The sequence below is a fragment of the Symphalangus syndactylus genome, chromosome 23, assembly GCF_028878055.3.
Source record: "Symphalangus syndactylus isolate Jambi chromosome 23, NHGRI_mSymSyn1-v2.1_pri, whole genome shotgun sequence".
NCBI lineage: Eukaryota > Metazoa > Chordata > Mammalia > Primates > Hylobatidae > Symphalangus > Symphalangus syndactylus.
This window is the reverse complement of record NC_072445.2, coordinates 45,112,308-45,128,977: the sequence shown is the minus strand read 5'-3', so window position 1 is coordinate 45,128,977 and position 16,670 is coordinate 45,112,308. Positions and strand designations below refer to the sequence as shown.

General features: G+C 39.7%; 3 protein-coding genes and 1 pseudogene across 3 annotated transcripts; 2 read left to right on the top strand and 2 right to left on the bottom strand.

The window, feature by feature from the left end:
- Nucleotides 1–242: 242 nt before the first annotated feature.
- H2AC1 (H2A clustered histone 1) lies at nucleotides 243–3,413 on the bottom strand. Its single transcript, XM_055264259.2, has 2 exons — nucleotides 2,772–3,413; nucleotides 243–650 (listed from the first exon to the last, which is right to left on the bottom strand). The coding sequence occupies exon 1, from the start codon at nucleotides 3,379–3,381 to the stop codon at nucleotides 2,986–2,988; it is 396 nt and encodes a 131-aa protein (XP_055120234.1). The 5' UTR covers nucleotides 3,382–3,413; the 3' UTR covers nucleotides 243–650; nucleotides 2,772–2,985.
- A 218-nt stretch (nucleotides 3,414–3,631) lies between these two features.
- On the top strand, nucleotides 3,632–4,247 carry H2BC1 (H2B clustered histone 1). Its single transcript, XM_055264260.2, has one exon. It carries the CDS (start codon nucleotides 3,772–3,774, stop codon nucleotides 4,162–4,164), a length of 393 nt encoding a protein of 130 aa, XP_055120235.1. The 5' UTR covers nucleotides 3,632–3,771; the 3' UTR covers nucleotides 4,165–4,247.
- A 4,440-nt stretch (nucleotides 4,248–8,687) lies between these two features.
- Nucleotides 8,688–9,115, bottom strand: LOC129473164 (histone H2B type 1-A-like). The gene has a single exon (XM_055263403.2). The coding sequence runs from the start codon at nucleotides 9,090–9,092 to the stop codon at nucleotides 8,688–8,690; it is 405 nt and encodes a 134-aa protein (XP_055119378.1). The 5' UTR covers nucleotides 9,093–9,115.
- A 48-nt stretch (nucleotides 9,116–9,163) lies between these two features.
- LOC129473163 (histone H2A-beta, sperm-like) lies at nucleotides 9,164–10,459 on the top strand (annotated as a pseudogene).
- Nucleotides 10,460–16,670: the final 6,211 nt, after the last annotated feature.

The window sequence follows — 16,670 nt, the reverse complement described above, 5'->3', positions numbered from 1 at the left end:
AAAAAAAAAAAAACAACAACAAAATTAGCTGGGTGTGGTGGCAGGCGCCTGTAATCCCAGCTACTCAGGAGGCTGAGGCAGGAGAATCACTTGAAGCCAGGAGGTGGAGGTTGCAGTGAGCTGAGATGGCACCATTGCACTCCAGCTTGGGTGATAAGAACAAAACTCCGTCCCCGCCCTCCCCACCCACCCCCCCCCAAAAAAAAAGTAAAGGGAAAAAAGTGGCATATATTTGTCTCAGTTGCTGCTAAAGTTTTATTGTTAACAGCCAATATTTATTTTTAATTAACAACTCAGCAATTTTGGAATTACACAAATCACATAAAATTACACAGATCACATAGGCATGAGAAAGTGTCATATTAGTCTGATTATAATAAAAAATAAGTCAGCCGGGCATGGTTGCTCACGTCTGTAATCCCAGCACTTTAGGAGGCCAAGGTGGGTGGTCAGGGGTTCGAGACCAGCCTGGCCAACATGGTGAAATCCCGTCTCTGCTAAAGATATAAACATTAGCCAGACATGATGGTACATGCCTGTAATCCCAGCTACTTGGGAGAATGAGGGAGGAGAATCGCTTGAATCCAGGAGGCGGAGGCTGCAATGAGCTGAGATCAGGCCACTGCACTCCAGTCTGCGACAGAGGAAGGCTGTCGGGGGGAAGAAAAAAGTCAGTATCACCATTTTTATTATCACGTATAACTATTAGACAATGCATTTAGACAAAGTCAACTATTTAAAACAACAGGACAAAATTATATGATTTTTCTGCCTACCTGGAAAACCACAGAGGAAAAAAGCTGGACAACAGAAATGACAGAATAAGGAAGGAAATACAAACCAGTACAAAAATCAAGAATGTTCTATCTGTAAAACATGGTCAATCAGAAAACATAATTAAAAAAACCTAATATTTCCCCAAAATCCAGTAATAAAAAAGAATACCTGGAGATAAACTATGAAACGTGTGAAAGTTCTATAAGAAGAGATCAAGGCTGGGTGCCGTGGCTCACACCTGTAATCCCAGCACTTTGGGAGGCTGAGGCGGGCAGATCACCTGAGGTCAGGAGTTGGAGACCAGTCTGGCCAACATGGCGAAACCCCGTCTCTACTAACAATACAAAAATTAGCTGGGCGTGGTGGCAGGCGCCCGTAATCCCAGCTACTCTGGAGGCTGAGGTAGGAGAATCACTTGAACCCGGGAGCCGGAGGTTGCAACGAGCCGAGATCGCGCCACTGCACTCCAGCCTGGGTGATAGAGCGAGACTCTGGCTCCAAAAAAAGGAGAATCAGAAACTTCTATAAGTAAATTGTTTTTGAAAAATCAAGGGGCATGTCTCTTTTAACATGTATTCACAATTTTTTAATATATTTTATTCTATCTAAACATTTAGTTTAATGCAATTTTAATACGATTGCATTAGAGATGGAAATAAAAGTATTATGTAGTGCATTTGGAATAAAATAATACACAGGTTCTCTTCCATAAAATCAAGTCCCTCCTCCTCTGCCTTTCCCTACTCCGCCTTGGCAAGTCTGGGAAGTTAAGTGCCACTTCCTTGACAAAGTATCTACATTAATTACTTGGAATTCATCTGTTTAGATTTGTCTTATATCCTAAGTTTCACATTTGCCATGTTCTAAATATTACCCAGTTTTATTCAACATATAGTTGCCATCTCTGTTTTCAAATATCTTCAGTTTTTGCCTTCCCTAATTGCATCCCTTACTTATTATGTATGCAGGTTAATTCAAGGGATGACTGACTTTTGTAACTTGATTGTCCTTACTCGGCATGTTTTATTTTATAGAACTTTACCTGCTTCTATACACGCCTTATTATGTGTAGATATCAAGTGTTTAGCAATTTTTTTTTTGTAACCAAATGAGGTTTTTTTTTTTTTTTTGAGGTAAGGTCAACTGTTGAATATCGTACAGTAATTTTTGATTTAGTTATTTGGCAGCGTTACTGAATGGGTTTTGCTTTTCACTTTCTCTTGTTTACAGCACAAACTGCAAACACAGATCAACAAACTATTTTGCCTCTTTTCAACAGTCAAAACTTTTGAAGCATATACTGTTTCAAATTTCTAAACTTCAAATTATGTTAGGCCTTCTAGTTCCATTCCTGCCTGAGTCTGACACTAGTATCCCACCATCACATATGGTGTAAGGCTTCTTTTTAACATATTTTACTTATATTTTAAGAAATAATTCTATTATTCTTTACAAAGTACGTGAAACCACAGGTATCAAATACATATGCTTATCCAAATTTTAAGATTAACTTACATGCCATATTTGAGTATTTCATGAAACTACCATATTTGAAAAGAAATTCTCTGAAATGTACTTTAACCAGCCAGAGTGGTGTTGCCTGGATTTAAACAGGAAGATTACACCTCTCCTGCTCGTAATGCAATCTTCACTTCCATGTGTAACCCTTAACATAACTGACATACAAAACTCTAGTTTGAGATACAGTCTCGCTCATGTCACCCAGACTGGAGTGCAGTGGAGCGATCTTCATTCGCTGTAACTTTCGCCTCCCGGGATCATTAACAACCCTCCCACTGCAGCCTCCCGAGCAGCTGGGACTACAGGCCTGCACCACCAGGCCCGGCTAGTTTCTGTGGGGACAGGGTCTTAATTATGTTAATGGTTACGCCCCAGGCTTAAACGACCCTCCCACTCCAACCTCCACAAGTGCAAGTATTGACTGCTCACAAGCGTAAGCCACCTCGCCCAATGACGTATATCATCAAAATTACCTCAAACTAATGGTTGATACAAGGCTCCTTGAAAATCCCCGTACATTCCCGAAATGCGCTTAAACGGGTATTACTTCTGACAAGCGCGTAAGATGGCTGCTTAACAGCAGTAGCGTTACGTAATGTACAGCCTTTTCTGAGACGGTAGGTGGCTCTGAAAAGAGCCTTTTGTTTTTTAACACTTAGAAGTCATTTATCAATGACAACTTAAAAGTTACTTGCTTTGGGCTTTATGGTGGTGACTCTCGGTTTTCTTGGGCAGCAGCACTGCTTGAATGTTAGGCAGGACCCCGCCCTGGGCAATGGTCACGCCGCCCAAGAGCTTATTAAGTTCCTCATCATTGCGGATAGCTAACTGCAGGTGGCGAGGAATAATACGAGTTTTCTTGTTATCGCGAGACGCATTGCCAGCCAGTTCCAGGATTTCCGCTGTCAGGTACTCTAACACTGCTGCCAAGTACACTGGCGCGCCTGCCCCTATCCGCTCGGCATAGTTTCCCTTACGAAGCAGACGGTGGATCCGACCTACGGGAAACTGCAAGCCTGCTCTGGATGAGCGAGACTTAGCCTTTGCGCGTGCTTTTCCTCCCTGCTTCCCTCGTCCAGACATCTCCTCACCAGAAAACTGCAGCAACACCAAAATCGCGTTTCCAGAGCTGCTACTGGGCCTATTTATAGTCTGACTGAGGTTGGCATTTGCTATCTGATTGGCTGATGGCCGTCTACCCAATCAGAAAGTCGTACTAGAATCGCCTCATTTGCATTCACGCCACTTCCCATTGTCCAATCAGATTTTGGATACCGAACGCGGCATTTGAGGGCCGTGCCTATAAATACCGCATCTTTCATCCTCGATTTCCGTTCGTTTGCTTGGTGAGGCTGGGAGCTATGGTTGTTTGAGCTGTTTAGCACTGAGGAGCTGTTTAACGCTGGAAAGAGCTGTGAAACACTGAAGAGTTGCGTAACACTGAAAAGGAGCTGTGTAACACTGCAGAGGTGTATGGTAGCTATGCCGGAGTTGTCGTCTAAAGGTGCTATCATTTCCAAGAAGGGCTTTAAGAAAGCTGTAGTTAAGGCCCAGAAGAAGGAGGGCAAAAAGCGCAAGAAGACCCGTAAGGAGAGCTATTCTATTTACATCTACAAGGTGCTAAAGCAGGTCCATCCGGACACTGGAATCTCTTCCAAAGCCATGAGTATTATGAATTCTTTCGTCACTGATATCTTTGAGCGTATAGCAAGCGAGGCATCACGGTTGGCTCATTACAACAAGCGCTCCACCATCTCTTCCAGAGAGATTCAGACAGCAGTGCGCTTGCTACTGCCGGGAGAGCTGGCTAAACATGCTGTGTCTGAGGGTACCAAGGCTGTCACTAAATACACCAGCTCTAAATAAGCCTGCCATGTAAACGTCGTTTCTAACCCAAAGGCTCTTTTCAGAGCCACTCAAGCATACTGAAAGAGCTGTGGACTTCGTATAGTTTCTAACCGTAGGGTAGTTTGTTTTTTTTTTTTGCTTTTTTTTTTTTGAGATGGAGTTTCACTGTTTTCCCAGGCTGGCGTACAGTGGCAGAATCTCGGCTCACTGCAAGCTCCGCCTCCTGAGTTCACGCCATTTTCCTGCCTCAGCCTCCTGAGTAGCTGGGACTACAGGCGCCCCCGCACCACGCCCGAATAATTACTGTATTTTTAGTAGAAATGGGGTTTCACCATGTTGGCCAAGATTCTTGGTCTCAAACTCTTGACCTCATGATCTGCCCGTCTTGGCTTCCCAAAGTGCTGGAATTACAGGTGTGATCCACTGCCAACATACTCAAATCAGCTGTGGGCTGAGGGTGGACGAACTAGTTGCAGCAAGACAGTCCTTGCAGAGTACCGTGGCTCACGCCTGTAATCCCAGCACTTGGCGGAGGTAGAGGCCGGCGGTTCACGAGGTTAAGAGATGGAGACCATCTCGGCCAACAAGGTGAAACTCCGTCTCTACCAAAAATACAAAAACTAGCTGGGCGTGGTGGCGTGCACCGTAGTCCCAGCTGATTGGGAGGCTGAGGCAAGAGAATCGCTTGAACCTGGGAGCCGGAGGTTGCAGTGAGCCGAGATGGTCACTGCACTACAGCCTGGTGACAGTAAGACTGTCTCAAAAAAAAAAAAAAACAAAAAGCCCCCTAGTTTGTATAAAAAGCTACATGCTGATACTGGTATATTTAAGGTTAGCACTACATGTCTACGTCGCTGCGCTTTTTAGTTTTATACAATACAACTTGCATTATGATCCCAAATTTTAAGACCTCACGAAAAGGGAATAGTTGAGAGGAAGTTACGTTTTGTGCCACAGGTAAGTCAAGCGTGGAAATGATTACGCAAACTCTGCAGAACTCACAAATCTGGTTAGCAGGAATGAAACGGATTTAAAATGTCCTTTAATTTTCTTGAATTTATAATAGTTTCCTTCATTGTCGTGTTACTGGTTGTTGGACTCCCATCTGTAAGGGCTCTCAAGCATTGAACTGATTTCAGCCACCTTAAAAATGGATCAAATACTACTTCCTGGAAACCTGTGGTTAGCTGGAATCCTCAATTTGTTCAACGCATGTTCGTTTAACCTTTATCTTTTAACGAAATTTTGGATATGTATATGTGCTTTCTTTACATTAAAAAGTTAGCACCGGCCGGGCGCGGTGGCTCGCGCCTGTAATCCTGCACTTTGGGAGGCTGAGGAGGGCAGATCACGAGGTCAGGAGATCGAGACCATCCTGGCTAACACGGGTTTCTGTCTCTACTAAAAATACAAAAAATTAGGCGGGCGTGGTGGCACATGCCTGTAATTGCAGCTACTCGAGAGGCTGAGGCAGGAGAATAGCTTGAACCCAGGAGGCGGAGGTTGCAGTGAGCCGAGATCTCCCCACTGCATTCCAGCCTGGGTGACAGAACGAGACTCCATCTCAAAAACAAACAAACAAAACCAATATATCAATGTACAACAAGATCCACTAAAGTAAGTACCCCCACACTTTTGTGAACAGTAAGACAGTCCCTGCAAAGCCACTGCATGCTTTAGCTGGGAAATCTTCCAAGGAGGTGACAAATCGTGGGGAAGGGGCATCTAGCATCTATGCTCACCTTGTATTGGGGATGGGATCATCTCTAATCAGGGATTCATGCTTCTCTAACACCTTGGAAAACAGCAGGTATCACATAGCTGCCAAATAACCTGTCAACTTTGTGACCACTGTCAGTAGACTACCCTGATTACCCAAGGACTTTTAGGCTTATTTGGGCAATAGATAAGTAGGAATACCAGCAAATAAAAACTCTTTTCAGACCAAACTTCATGTAGCTTTTATATCAGATGTATTTTGGCTGCAAATAATAGGAAATACTAGCTGAACTGGTTGAGATAAGTAAAACAGGACAACATAAAGGCAGAGAGTTTCCACCAATAGGATGATCACAGCCCTGGCTCCACTACCCTGCATCTTGCCTCTGCCCTTCTCCACACTGTGACTTTGCCATCATACTGGTTACAGTTCCAAGTGTTCATGCAGAGAGGATAGGATAAAGTAAAGGCAGGAAGAGTCAGTCTATTCCACTGGGTCTTGGATTGAGAGCAAGAGGAGTCTTCCCAGAGGACCCCATTCCTCTCAAATCCATTTTCTAGAACTGAGCCTAGTTCAGGTGCTGTTTGAGTCATTTACCTACAGAAAACCACAGGATGGGTGTGAACTGATCACCTACCTTCATATATATTTGGCATTTTAAAAAGTTAAATATAGTTCTGGGTATTTTGTTTTTGTTGTTACTGTAAATGAGGTATTTCCTATTCATTATTTTTTAACACTTTGTTGTTATGTATGTAAGACTTCTTTCTGTGCATTATTTTTATATATATCCTTCTAGTACCTCACTGAATTGACTTATATTCCTATTGGTTTCCTGGTAGATTTTCTTGAATTTTACATGTTTGCAATACATGTTGATCATCCGTAATCCAAAAAGCTCCAACATTCAAAACTTTTATTGTACTATGGATTTCTTTGCAAGTCTAGCTGATCCTATACACAGCTTAATATAAATTTCTAAGTGCATGCAATAAAATGTTTAATACTATTAATAAAACAATACCAAATTGAATTTTCAAAATATTTTTTAAAATGTGTGATATAGTAATATTTGTGCCTCAAATAAGATTGAAAATGGTAATATTTTAGTGCATATATTGTGGAAAACAGTATAGCATTTCCTCAAAGAATTAAAAATAGAACTACCATATAATCCAACAATCCTACTACTGGGTATATATTGAAAGGAAATAAAATCAGCTTTTCAAAGAGATATCTGTACTCCCATGTTCATTGCAGAATTATTCTCAATAGACAAGATATAGAAAGAACATAAATGTCCATCAGCAGATGAATGGCTAAAGAAAATGTGGCATAGATACATAATAGAATACTATTTGGCCTTAAAAAAGAAAAAGAATTCTGTCATTGGCAGCAACATGAATGAACCTGGAGGATGTTAAGTGAAATGAGCGAGGCACAGAAAGACAAATGCTGTATGATCTCATAAGTGGAATTAAAAAAAAGTCGAACTCATGTAAGTAGAGAGCAGAGTGGTGGTTACCAGTGGCTACAGTTGGGGAGTGGTGGGAAGATATTGGTTAAAGGATATGAAATTTCACTTAGGAGGAATAAGTTGAAGAGCTCTATTGTACAATATGCCGATTATAGTTGGTAACAATTTGTTGTATTCTTGAACATTGCAAAGAGTAGATTTTAAGTGTTTTCATAACAAAAAATATGTGGGGTAATGCGTATGTTAATTAGATTGCCATTCCGCAATGTATACATATTTCAAAACATGTTGTACGCAGTAAATAACATAATTTTTGTCAATTTAAAAAATGAAAATAGTTGGGTGGAGAGTGGGTTTTAGGGAGGCAAGATTAAGAGCAGTGACATCAATTAGAAACTAATTCAGGTGTGAGATCATGAGTATGCAGACAAAAATGGTAGCAGTGGAGATGGTGAATAATCAGACACCAGAAATATGTAGGAAGTAAAATTACCATATCTTGAGAGATTGAGATGGATAGAGGTTGAACAGAGACTATTAGGGAAAAAATACATTTCTGGCTTGAACAACCATGTGAATAGGGTGGTACTCATGGATATAGAGAATGCAGAAGTTCAGGAACAGTTCTGTTGGGATCAACTGGAAATCCCTGTGGAGAGAATTCTTAAGTGGCTAAGCAACATAAGAACTGTGATATTGAGTAAGCAGTTTACTGGAGTTCACAGAGACGCAGAAACCTTGGGCTTTGGACCTCAAATTCCAGCAGTTCAAGGGGAGTTAGCCTGATCACTTTTCATAATGTGCAAGAAAAGGAGCATAAAAAGCGCAAGAATGCTGCAAAGAGAGCTATTCTATTTACATCTACAAGGTGCTGAAGCAGGTCCACCTGGACTTGGAGGATGTTTTGCACACATGATGGCCAAAGTCGAGAAAAAGCAAACAGCCTAATGCTCAGTGCCAGATTTCCCTAAGTGGGGAGCTCCAGGCCTTTTTTGCTGTCATTGTAGAGGGTTTGTAGTAGAAAACGTTGTAGACAAAAAGGCAAGCCATATTTCCCCATGGCACTTTCCACAGAAAGAATATCCCCATGAATCCAGGCCAGGATTTTGGGAGCTCCCCTTTAATTGCCTCGGCTGTGAAATTTTTAGCTTTCACCAATACTGCTGCAGATACAGTTGATTAACGCAAAGTTTAGACTTAACAGATAAGCATGTTATACCTAGTCTAGGAAAAAACTATCAGTCTGGCAATGTGGCATACTCTATAATAAAATAAACATTCTACAGCCCTGTTAGAAACTTTCATTGGCTCTTAAAAGAGCCTTTGGTTTGTGGAGCTCATCTGCTACTTGGAGCTGGTGTACTTGGTGACAGCCTTGGTGCCCTCCGACACAGCGTGCTTGGCTAGTTCCCCGGGCAGCAGCAAGCGCACGGCCGTCTGGATCTCTCTGGAGGTGATGGTCGAACGCTTGTCATAATGCGCCAGGCGAGAAGCCTCACCCGCAATGCGCTCAAAAATGTTACTAACAAAAGAATTCATGATACTCATGGCCTTGGAAGAGATTCCAGTGTCCGGGTGTACCTGCTTCAACATCTTGTAAATGTAAATAGAATAGCTCTCTTTGCGGCATCTCTTGCGCTTTTTGTCCTCCTTCTTTTGAGTTTTAGCAATTGCCTTCCTGAAGCCCTTTTTGGAAATGGTAGTGCCCTTTTTGGAAATGGTAGTGCCCTTTGAAGCAAGCTCCAGCATGTTTATCTTCCAAGTTCACGGGGAGATCACTAACTGATGTTTGACTGGAGCGAAGCGTGATATTTATAGGCATGGCCCTCAACCTACGTCATTTGCATCTAACATCTGATTGGATAATAGGTAGAGTATGTAAATAAGACGATAGCAGTAAGGTTCTCTGATTGGATAGATGGCTATTAGCCAATCAATCAGATAATCCACAATCTGCTGTCAGACTAGAAATACGCTGAGTATCCGTTTTAACGGATGTCTTTTTCCGTTATAACTTTTAGTTTTGAGCTATGTCTTAGACTAGGGAAGCTCGGGGGAAAGGTACGCCCTATTTATTCAGAGAGGTTCTGCAGTTCCCCGTGGGCGGTGTCCGCCGGCTGCTCAGCAAGGGCAACGATGCCGAGAGGGTCGGGTGCTGCACGCTAGCGTACCTGCTGGCAGTTCTGGAGTACCTGGCCTCCGACATCCTGGAGTTGGCTGGCAACGCCGTCAGGACAAGAAGAAGACCCGCATCATCCCGCGCCACCCGCAGCTGGCCATCCGCAACGACAAGGAGCTCAACAAGCTGCTGGGCCGAGTGACAATGGCTTAGGGTGACGTCTTGCCCAACCTCCAAGCTGTGCTGCTGTCCCAAAGGATTGGGAGCTACTACCACAAAGTCCAGTACGAATAACCACGCAAGTTGTAAAAGCCAGCGAAGTGACTTGAATGTTTAATGTCTAGAAGAAACAAAAACAAAAAAAAACCCAAAGCTGAAATCAAAGGCCCTTTTCAGAGCCACTTAATTTCTGAGAAAGAGCTAGTTTACAAAAGGATTACAAAATGCTCTTTCGTCAATAAGACTACAGCTTTCGTAAACAGGACTCAGAACAGTTCTGGTTATTGGGGTATCCAAAGCAGTTTCCTTTAATACTCAGTAGTATTGACAGCAGAACTTGATGTTTCTGGGTGGAACTGTTTCAGCACCTACTTCAGGTAGGCAGAGCAGTCATTATAGCAGGCTCCTGGAAGGGGAAATGCCATTCTTCTTGGGAAAATGAACAAATTAGGACGTTATTGTGACAACCTATGTAATTCCTGAGAAAAATAATGTGAAGATGGGGAATCCTATTTTGGGAATTGAATTTTAGTTAGAGTGTCGAATTAGACTAAATGATTAGAAGCAAAGGAAGATTTGTAAACTTGCAGCTTTCAGCACAACTCTTGTTGGGAGAGCATGCCTGTATTGACATCAGTCAAGGAATGGGCATATCTAAACATACTCCTAGGGCGCATGTTTTCTTCTGCCAAAGAATTACCTTCTGAGAATTCTAGGATGGTTATATGTCTAGAAGGCCATAGCCATGCCATGTTAATAAACCAAAAGATAAAAGGTACATATGGATATGTGATACCTTACTTATGTGAAAGTGCTTAATATACTATAATAAAGTTTATAATGTTTATAAGGTTTATAACCTACACACTAAGATACAAACCTATAATTAGGCTTTGGTTTGAGATATAATGGACACACTGAGATATAAATATGTTCATACTTATAAATACTCATATTTATAAGTATAAAGATACTAATATTTTAGTATGTGGGTTATATCTCAAACCAAAGCCTAATACTCTGTGTGTGTGTGTGTGTGTGTGTGTATGACAGAGTATTGCTCTGTTGCCCAGGCTGGAGTGCAGTGGTACAATCTCGGCTCACTGCAACCTCCGCCTCCTGGGTTCAAGCGATTCTCCTGCCTCAGCCTCCCGAGCTTCTTGGGTGAAACTCCCGAGATGGGGTTTCACCACGATGGTTAGGTTGATCTCAAACTCCTGACCTCAGGTGATCCGCCCACCTGGGCCTTCCAAAGTTCTGGGATTGCAAGTGTGAGCCACTGCGCATGGCCAAAAGTTATTTTCTTCACCATGCTTGTGTCCATAAAATTATTACCCTAAACCTATAGAATTAAATAAATATAAAAGCTATTTGTTGAAAACAATTATTAAACCCCCCTGGGAACTTAATTTAGATAGAGATATTTAGGAATTGTTTTAAGTTTACAAGGACATAGTTTTAAAAAACCTATGTTAACATATTTGAAAATATCGAAGAAATGTAAGAGTTTCTGAAAAAATAGAAATTGCTTACATTAAACCTAGAAAGCAGTGAGGACTAAGATGAATGGGGGAAAAAATGAGGTTACCAATGAGCTAACATCCTCAAATATCAGGCTTCTTCTTAGACATTTAAGAAAAGGATAAATCTACAGCTAACGAAATGGTTTCAAATTACTAAAAAAAAAAATCCCAAAAGTGAATGAAGAAGGCACGCTACTAAGTGCAGCACATTCTCAGTTATAAGTAAATATACACAAATCTTCCATTACATATGAGCAATCAACTCTGGTAGCCAATTAAAAAGTTAACAGTGATAAACCAGGATCCATCTACGAGTATAAGGATGTTTGAATGCTGAGTAAAATGCAAACCTGTTTGCTAAAGGAAAAATAAATCTTTTTAAAAAACTCAGTAGATGCTTACTGAGTTTTTAAATACGTTTGTTAATACGTGTAGATGGATAATCTTTGTTTCTTAGTGGAATACTAGTAGTTGTTGTTAGAGGACTTTTAAAATCATGTTATTTAATAATGTTCTTGATGATTAGACAAATCTTTAAAAAGGGTATTAAAAAGATTCTCCTACACTAGTAGAAGGAAAATAAAATCAGATTTAAGTAACATCTGCAGGGCAATGACCCACAATTAACTGGGAAATAATTATTGGAAATCAACAGTTCTCAGAGCCATACACCCTCTCAGAAAAGGAGCTGTGATCAAGTTTCAAAAAATATCATTTCAGTAACTCACTTACGTTCAATGTAGTAATTGCAGCTGCTTCAGAATGATGGCATTAATCTATCATCCTTAGTTCATGCAGATTGTATTATTTGACAAGGGATTTTAATAAGTAAAACAGAACATTTTTGGTGAGTGTTGTCTGTTTTTATAAATTCAGAAAGCCATAGTAAACATTTGCTAAAGGAAATGACAATATTCTACTGTAATTATACTGCAGAAAATAGGGAATGTAGGGGGATTAAAGACAAATGAAATTGAGAATGAGCAAGGACACATAATACTTGGTGTTAAATCCCAGAAGGGATGTAAGTACATCTGATTACCCTCTAAAGTGGGTGAATGAGGAGCAGAGAGATTAAGTGAGAAATCATGCTCTAATGCAGTCTGTTCTGCAAAAGACCAAGCAAGGGAACTGTCTTACTGCTGCAACACATCACAAACTCCTAATCTGGAAACATCAACATTGACTGAATTCAAGTACCCAAACTGTACAGTAGAGCTAAAAGTTTTTTCACTTTTTTTTTTAACTACAGCAAACATTTAAGAAATACCTTTTATTGCGTGACCAAAGTCACAGTTAGGGAAACATGTACATACCAAGAGCTAAAACAAAAGTTTTCAAAAACAATATGCTATGGTGGAAGCATTCTGACATCACTTTCTAAATTATTGTGTTGTGTTCTATTATTTTATTGTATGTTCTATTTCACAAGTGGTTCATGACTTGCTCTTCAGAACAAGATTGGGATGATGAAAATGGTCAATCAGGGCAGTACACTCTGCACTCAGGTTTAGTCAATAAAGGAACTGCACTCACTGGGGTACCATGATTGGTTCAAAGATTGGGCATGCCACCCAAGCTGAGCCAGTAAGAATCTTTTCTGATATTTTCAGACCTGGAGATTGAAGAGACATATTTGTAGGGTTGCAGGACAAATAAAAAATTTTAGAAAATTAATCCAGAGCTGCCAGTGGCTGAATCTCTTGCTCTTGGAGCACTTTAAAAAATAAAGGTGACATCAGAAATAAAAACTTCCGTGTCTGTTGAAAGAGAAGGTGGTGGGGGTGGGGTGGTAGGGGGAATGTCTGTGTATCTCAGATTCCACTCTCTGAGGACTTCAGTCCCAGCAGCTTTTCTTTCTAGTCTACAGTTACCCTAGAAGAGAACTGTTAATGGGCCCCACCCTTTCCTCCTTAATTTATCTCAATAATGAGTTTCTTTTGTAAGAACATCTGTCTGACAAATTTAAGCAAAAATTTTCAGCTTGACACAATAAAAACCCCTCCCGAAAATCATAGTCAATTAAATGTGTTTGGTTTTTAACCATGGCCCCGTATCTCAGTACTCATTTTTGTGAGATTAAATGGCTTTGTTCTTAATCAGGGTGTGCCAGAAGGGATAAATGAAGAATAAGGAAGAAGCATGAAATTAAGCTAAAAGATAGAATTTTTCTCTTTCCTTTAATACTGTAAAGCAATTAGAAGACAAATTTAGAGCCAAACAAGGGGTATGGCTGGTGCTTTGAGAAGATTTTTGGATCCTCAGAATATTTTGACTCCCTTCCATGGGGTCATTAACCCATTCCTTGCTTCTACTGTTAAAAACCCATATCAGACCAGTGGGATGGGCAGGTCTGACTCTCAGTGTCTTCTGTTACACCAAGATTCTTTTAAAATCCTGAAATTTATCGGAACTGGACCATATTTAACTAAATTGTTCTCAAGGTCTTTCTACATAGTGAAAATAAAATTAACACCCTATTATCTTTTCCATTAAATTGTACAAAATTACATGGTCCGACTGAACTCATTATGAAATCACATTTGCAAAAATTGTAACAGTGAGAAAATTATGACAGTGAAAGATCTGACCTAACCAACTTCATCTTGCTAGATCTTGTTAGATCTTACCTAACCAACCTCCAAACTGCCCTTGGTTATTTCTGGGCATGGGCCAAGCTAACTTTGGGAGAAATTTAGTTTACGTTATAATAGCCCTTCTCAATAAATTAAACCACCTTTGTAAAACTAATGAAAGCCTACCAGGTTAGGAAGATGAGAGGGTCTTAATTTGTAGTTGAAACATTATTCCATTACCAGCCATTATTCTATAGGTGACAAGATTTGCAACTTCTCCAATTACTCTTGTAAATAATGTCATTAGTGTAGAATCTAAGATTGAATTTTTGGATGTCTTTTCAGGCTTTTGCACTTCTGATGACTGGATGGCCCCACTGGATCCATGACTCTTGACTCAACTGGTCCTATGGCCACTACTCAGAAGTGGACTCAGCTTCAGGAAGGCCATTTTCCCTATCCCTGTGATTGCTTTCTCAACCAATCAGCAGCACCCATTCCCTAGCCTCCTGCTTGCCAAACTATCTTTGAAAAACCCTAGCCTCCAAATTTTCGGGGAGGTTAGTTTGAGTAGTAATAAAACTCCAGTCTCCCTTCTAGCCTGTTTTACATGTATTAAACTGTTTCTCTATTGCAATTTCCTTATATTGATAAATTGGCTTTATCTGGGCAGCAGGCAAAAAAAACTCATTGGGTGGTTACAACTACTATTACACCCAGTAATATATGACCATCATATGGCACCCAAATAACATGATTTTGGAAATAAAAGTTATGCCTTCCAATGAAATATAACAATGTTACTAGATCACTGACAGTTTCCCCCTTTCAAAATATAATAAAATTAGGAATTCCTTCAAAAGAGTCTTCTCTACCATTGTTACAACAGAGAAATATAAGTCCTACATTATATAAAGTGTTTCATTCTTAACATGTTTCTTCTGATTCCCCTAATCCTAGACATTCAGATTCTACCTGGATTCTAGATTGGTATCTAAGATCAGGAGCAAGGCAAAATGTTCACTCACAATTAAATTCAACTGTATACTGGAAGTCCTTGCTAGTACAATAAGGCAAGAAAAAGAAATTAAAGGCATATGGATTTGGGAGAAAATAAAACTCCCTGTATTCACAGATGATTGATTGTTTATGTGAAAAATCACAATAAATCTTAAAAGTACCAGTAAAAGGAACTAGAACATCTAAAACTATTTTGAAAAAGAATAAAGTGGTAGGGATGACTGTAACCAAATTCAGGACTTATTATATAATATAGTAATCAACACTGTGTTGTAATGGCAGAATAGATCAATGGAACAGAAGAGAGAACACACAGATAGTCCTACACAAGTATGACCAACTGAGTTTTGACAAAGATTGAAAAAAAATTTAATGAAGGAAGGATAGTGTTTTCAATAGCTGATGCTAGAGCAATAGGCAAAAATATGTATCTTGACTTAAACCTTACACCTTGCCTAAAATTAACTCATATAGATCATATATTTAAATATGAAAAATGTAAAACTATAAACCTTTTAGAAAAAATATGTAGGAGAAAGGTCTTTTGAGTCTAGATGTATGCAAAAAGTTCTTAGACATGAAATCAAAACAATCCAGAAAAGAAAAAAAAAGTAAAAGCTTTTGTTCTGTGAAAGTCTCCTTGAAGAAAACAACAACAGGCTGCAGACTTAAAGAATATGTTTGCAAACCATATATATGGTAAAATACTTGATCTATGTTAATATAAAGAATTCTCAAATCTCAACAATAAAAAACCAAACTATCCCAGTAAAAAATAAACACTATTCATGAAGAGACATTTCACTGCCAAGGACACACAAAGGGCAAACAAGCACATGAGGAGATGTTTAACATTAACACTCATTAGGAAAGTGTAAATTAAGACTAGGATGAGATATCACTACACACCTATTGGGCAACTAAAATTAAAAAATTGACAACATCAAATGATGGCATGAATATGGGAAAACTTGATCTCCCATACATTGCTGGTAAAACTATAAAATGGTCCAGATCACCTTGGGAAACATTTTGCAGTTTCTGTAAAATCAAAACATATACTTACAACGTGATCTAGTACTCCCACTATGGAACATTCATCCCAGAGAAATGAAAATGTATGTGTTTTAGTCAGTTTGTGCTGCTACAACAAAAACACTATAGACCAAGTGGCTTAAACAAACAAACAAAAATATTTCTCACAGTTCTGAAATCTGGGAAGTCTAAGATCCGGGTGCTGGCAGATCTGATCTCTGGTGAGGGAACCCTTCTTGGTTTGTGGATAGCCTTCTTGTATCCTCCTGTGGCAGAGAGAGAAGAGAGATAGAAAGCAAGATTTCTGGATTCTCTTCTCATAAGGGCACTAATCTCATTCATGAGGGCTGTACACTTATGACATAATTACATTCCCGAAACTCCACCTCCTAATACCATCACATTGGAAGTTAGAATTTCAACATGTGAACTGAGGGGACACAAACATATGAACTAAGGGACACAAATATTCAGTCTATAATGTTATGCTCACACAAAAATCTGTATGCATATATCCATAGCAGATTGTTTTTAATAGATAAGCCTTAGAAACAATTAAGATGTCCTTTAATGAGTGAAGGTTTAAACACACTGTGGTATATTTATACTGTGAAATATTACTCAGCAACAAAAAAGAAAAGCTATTGGTATACAGAATGAGTAGAATGGACTTCTAGGAAATCATGTTGAGTGAAAATAAAGCCAATATCAAAAGATTACATACTGTATGATTCCATTTATATAACATTTCAAAATAAAGTCATAGGGATGGAGAATAACAATGGTTTCCAGGGGTTTGGAATGGTGAGGCGGAGGAGATAGCATGAGGTGTGGT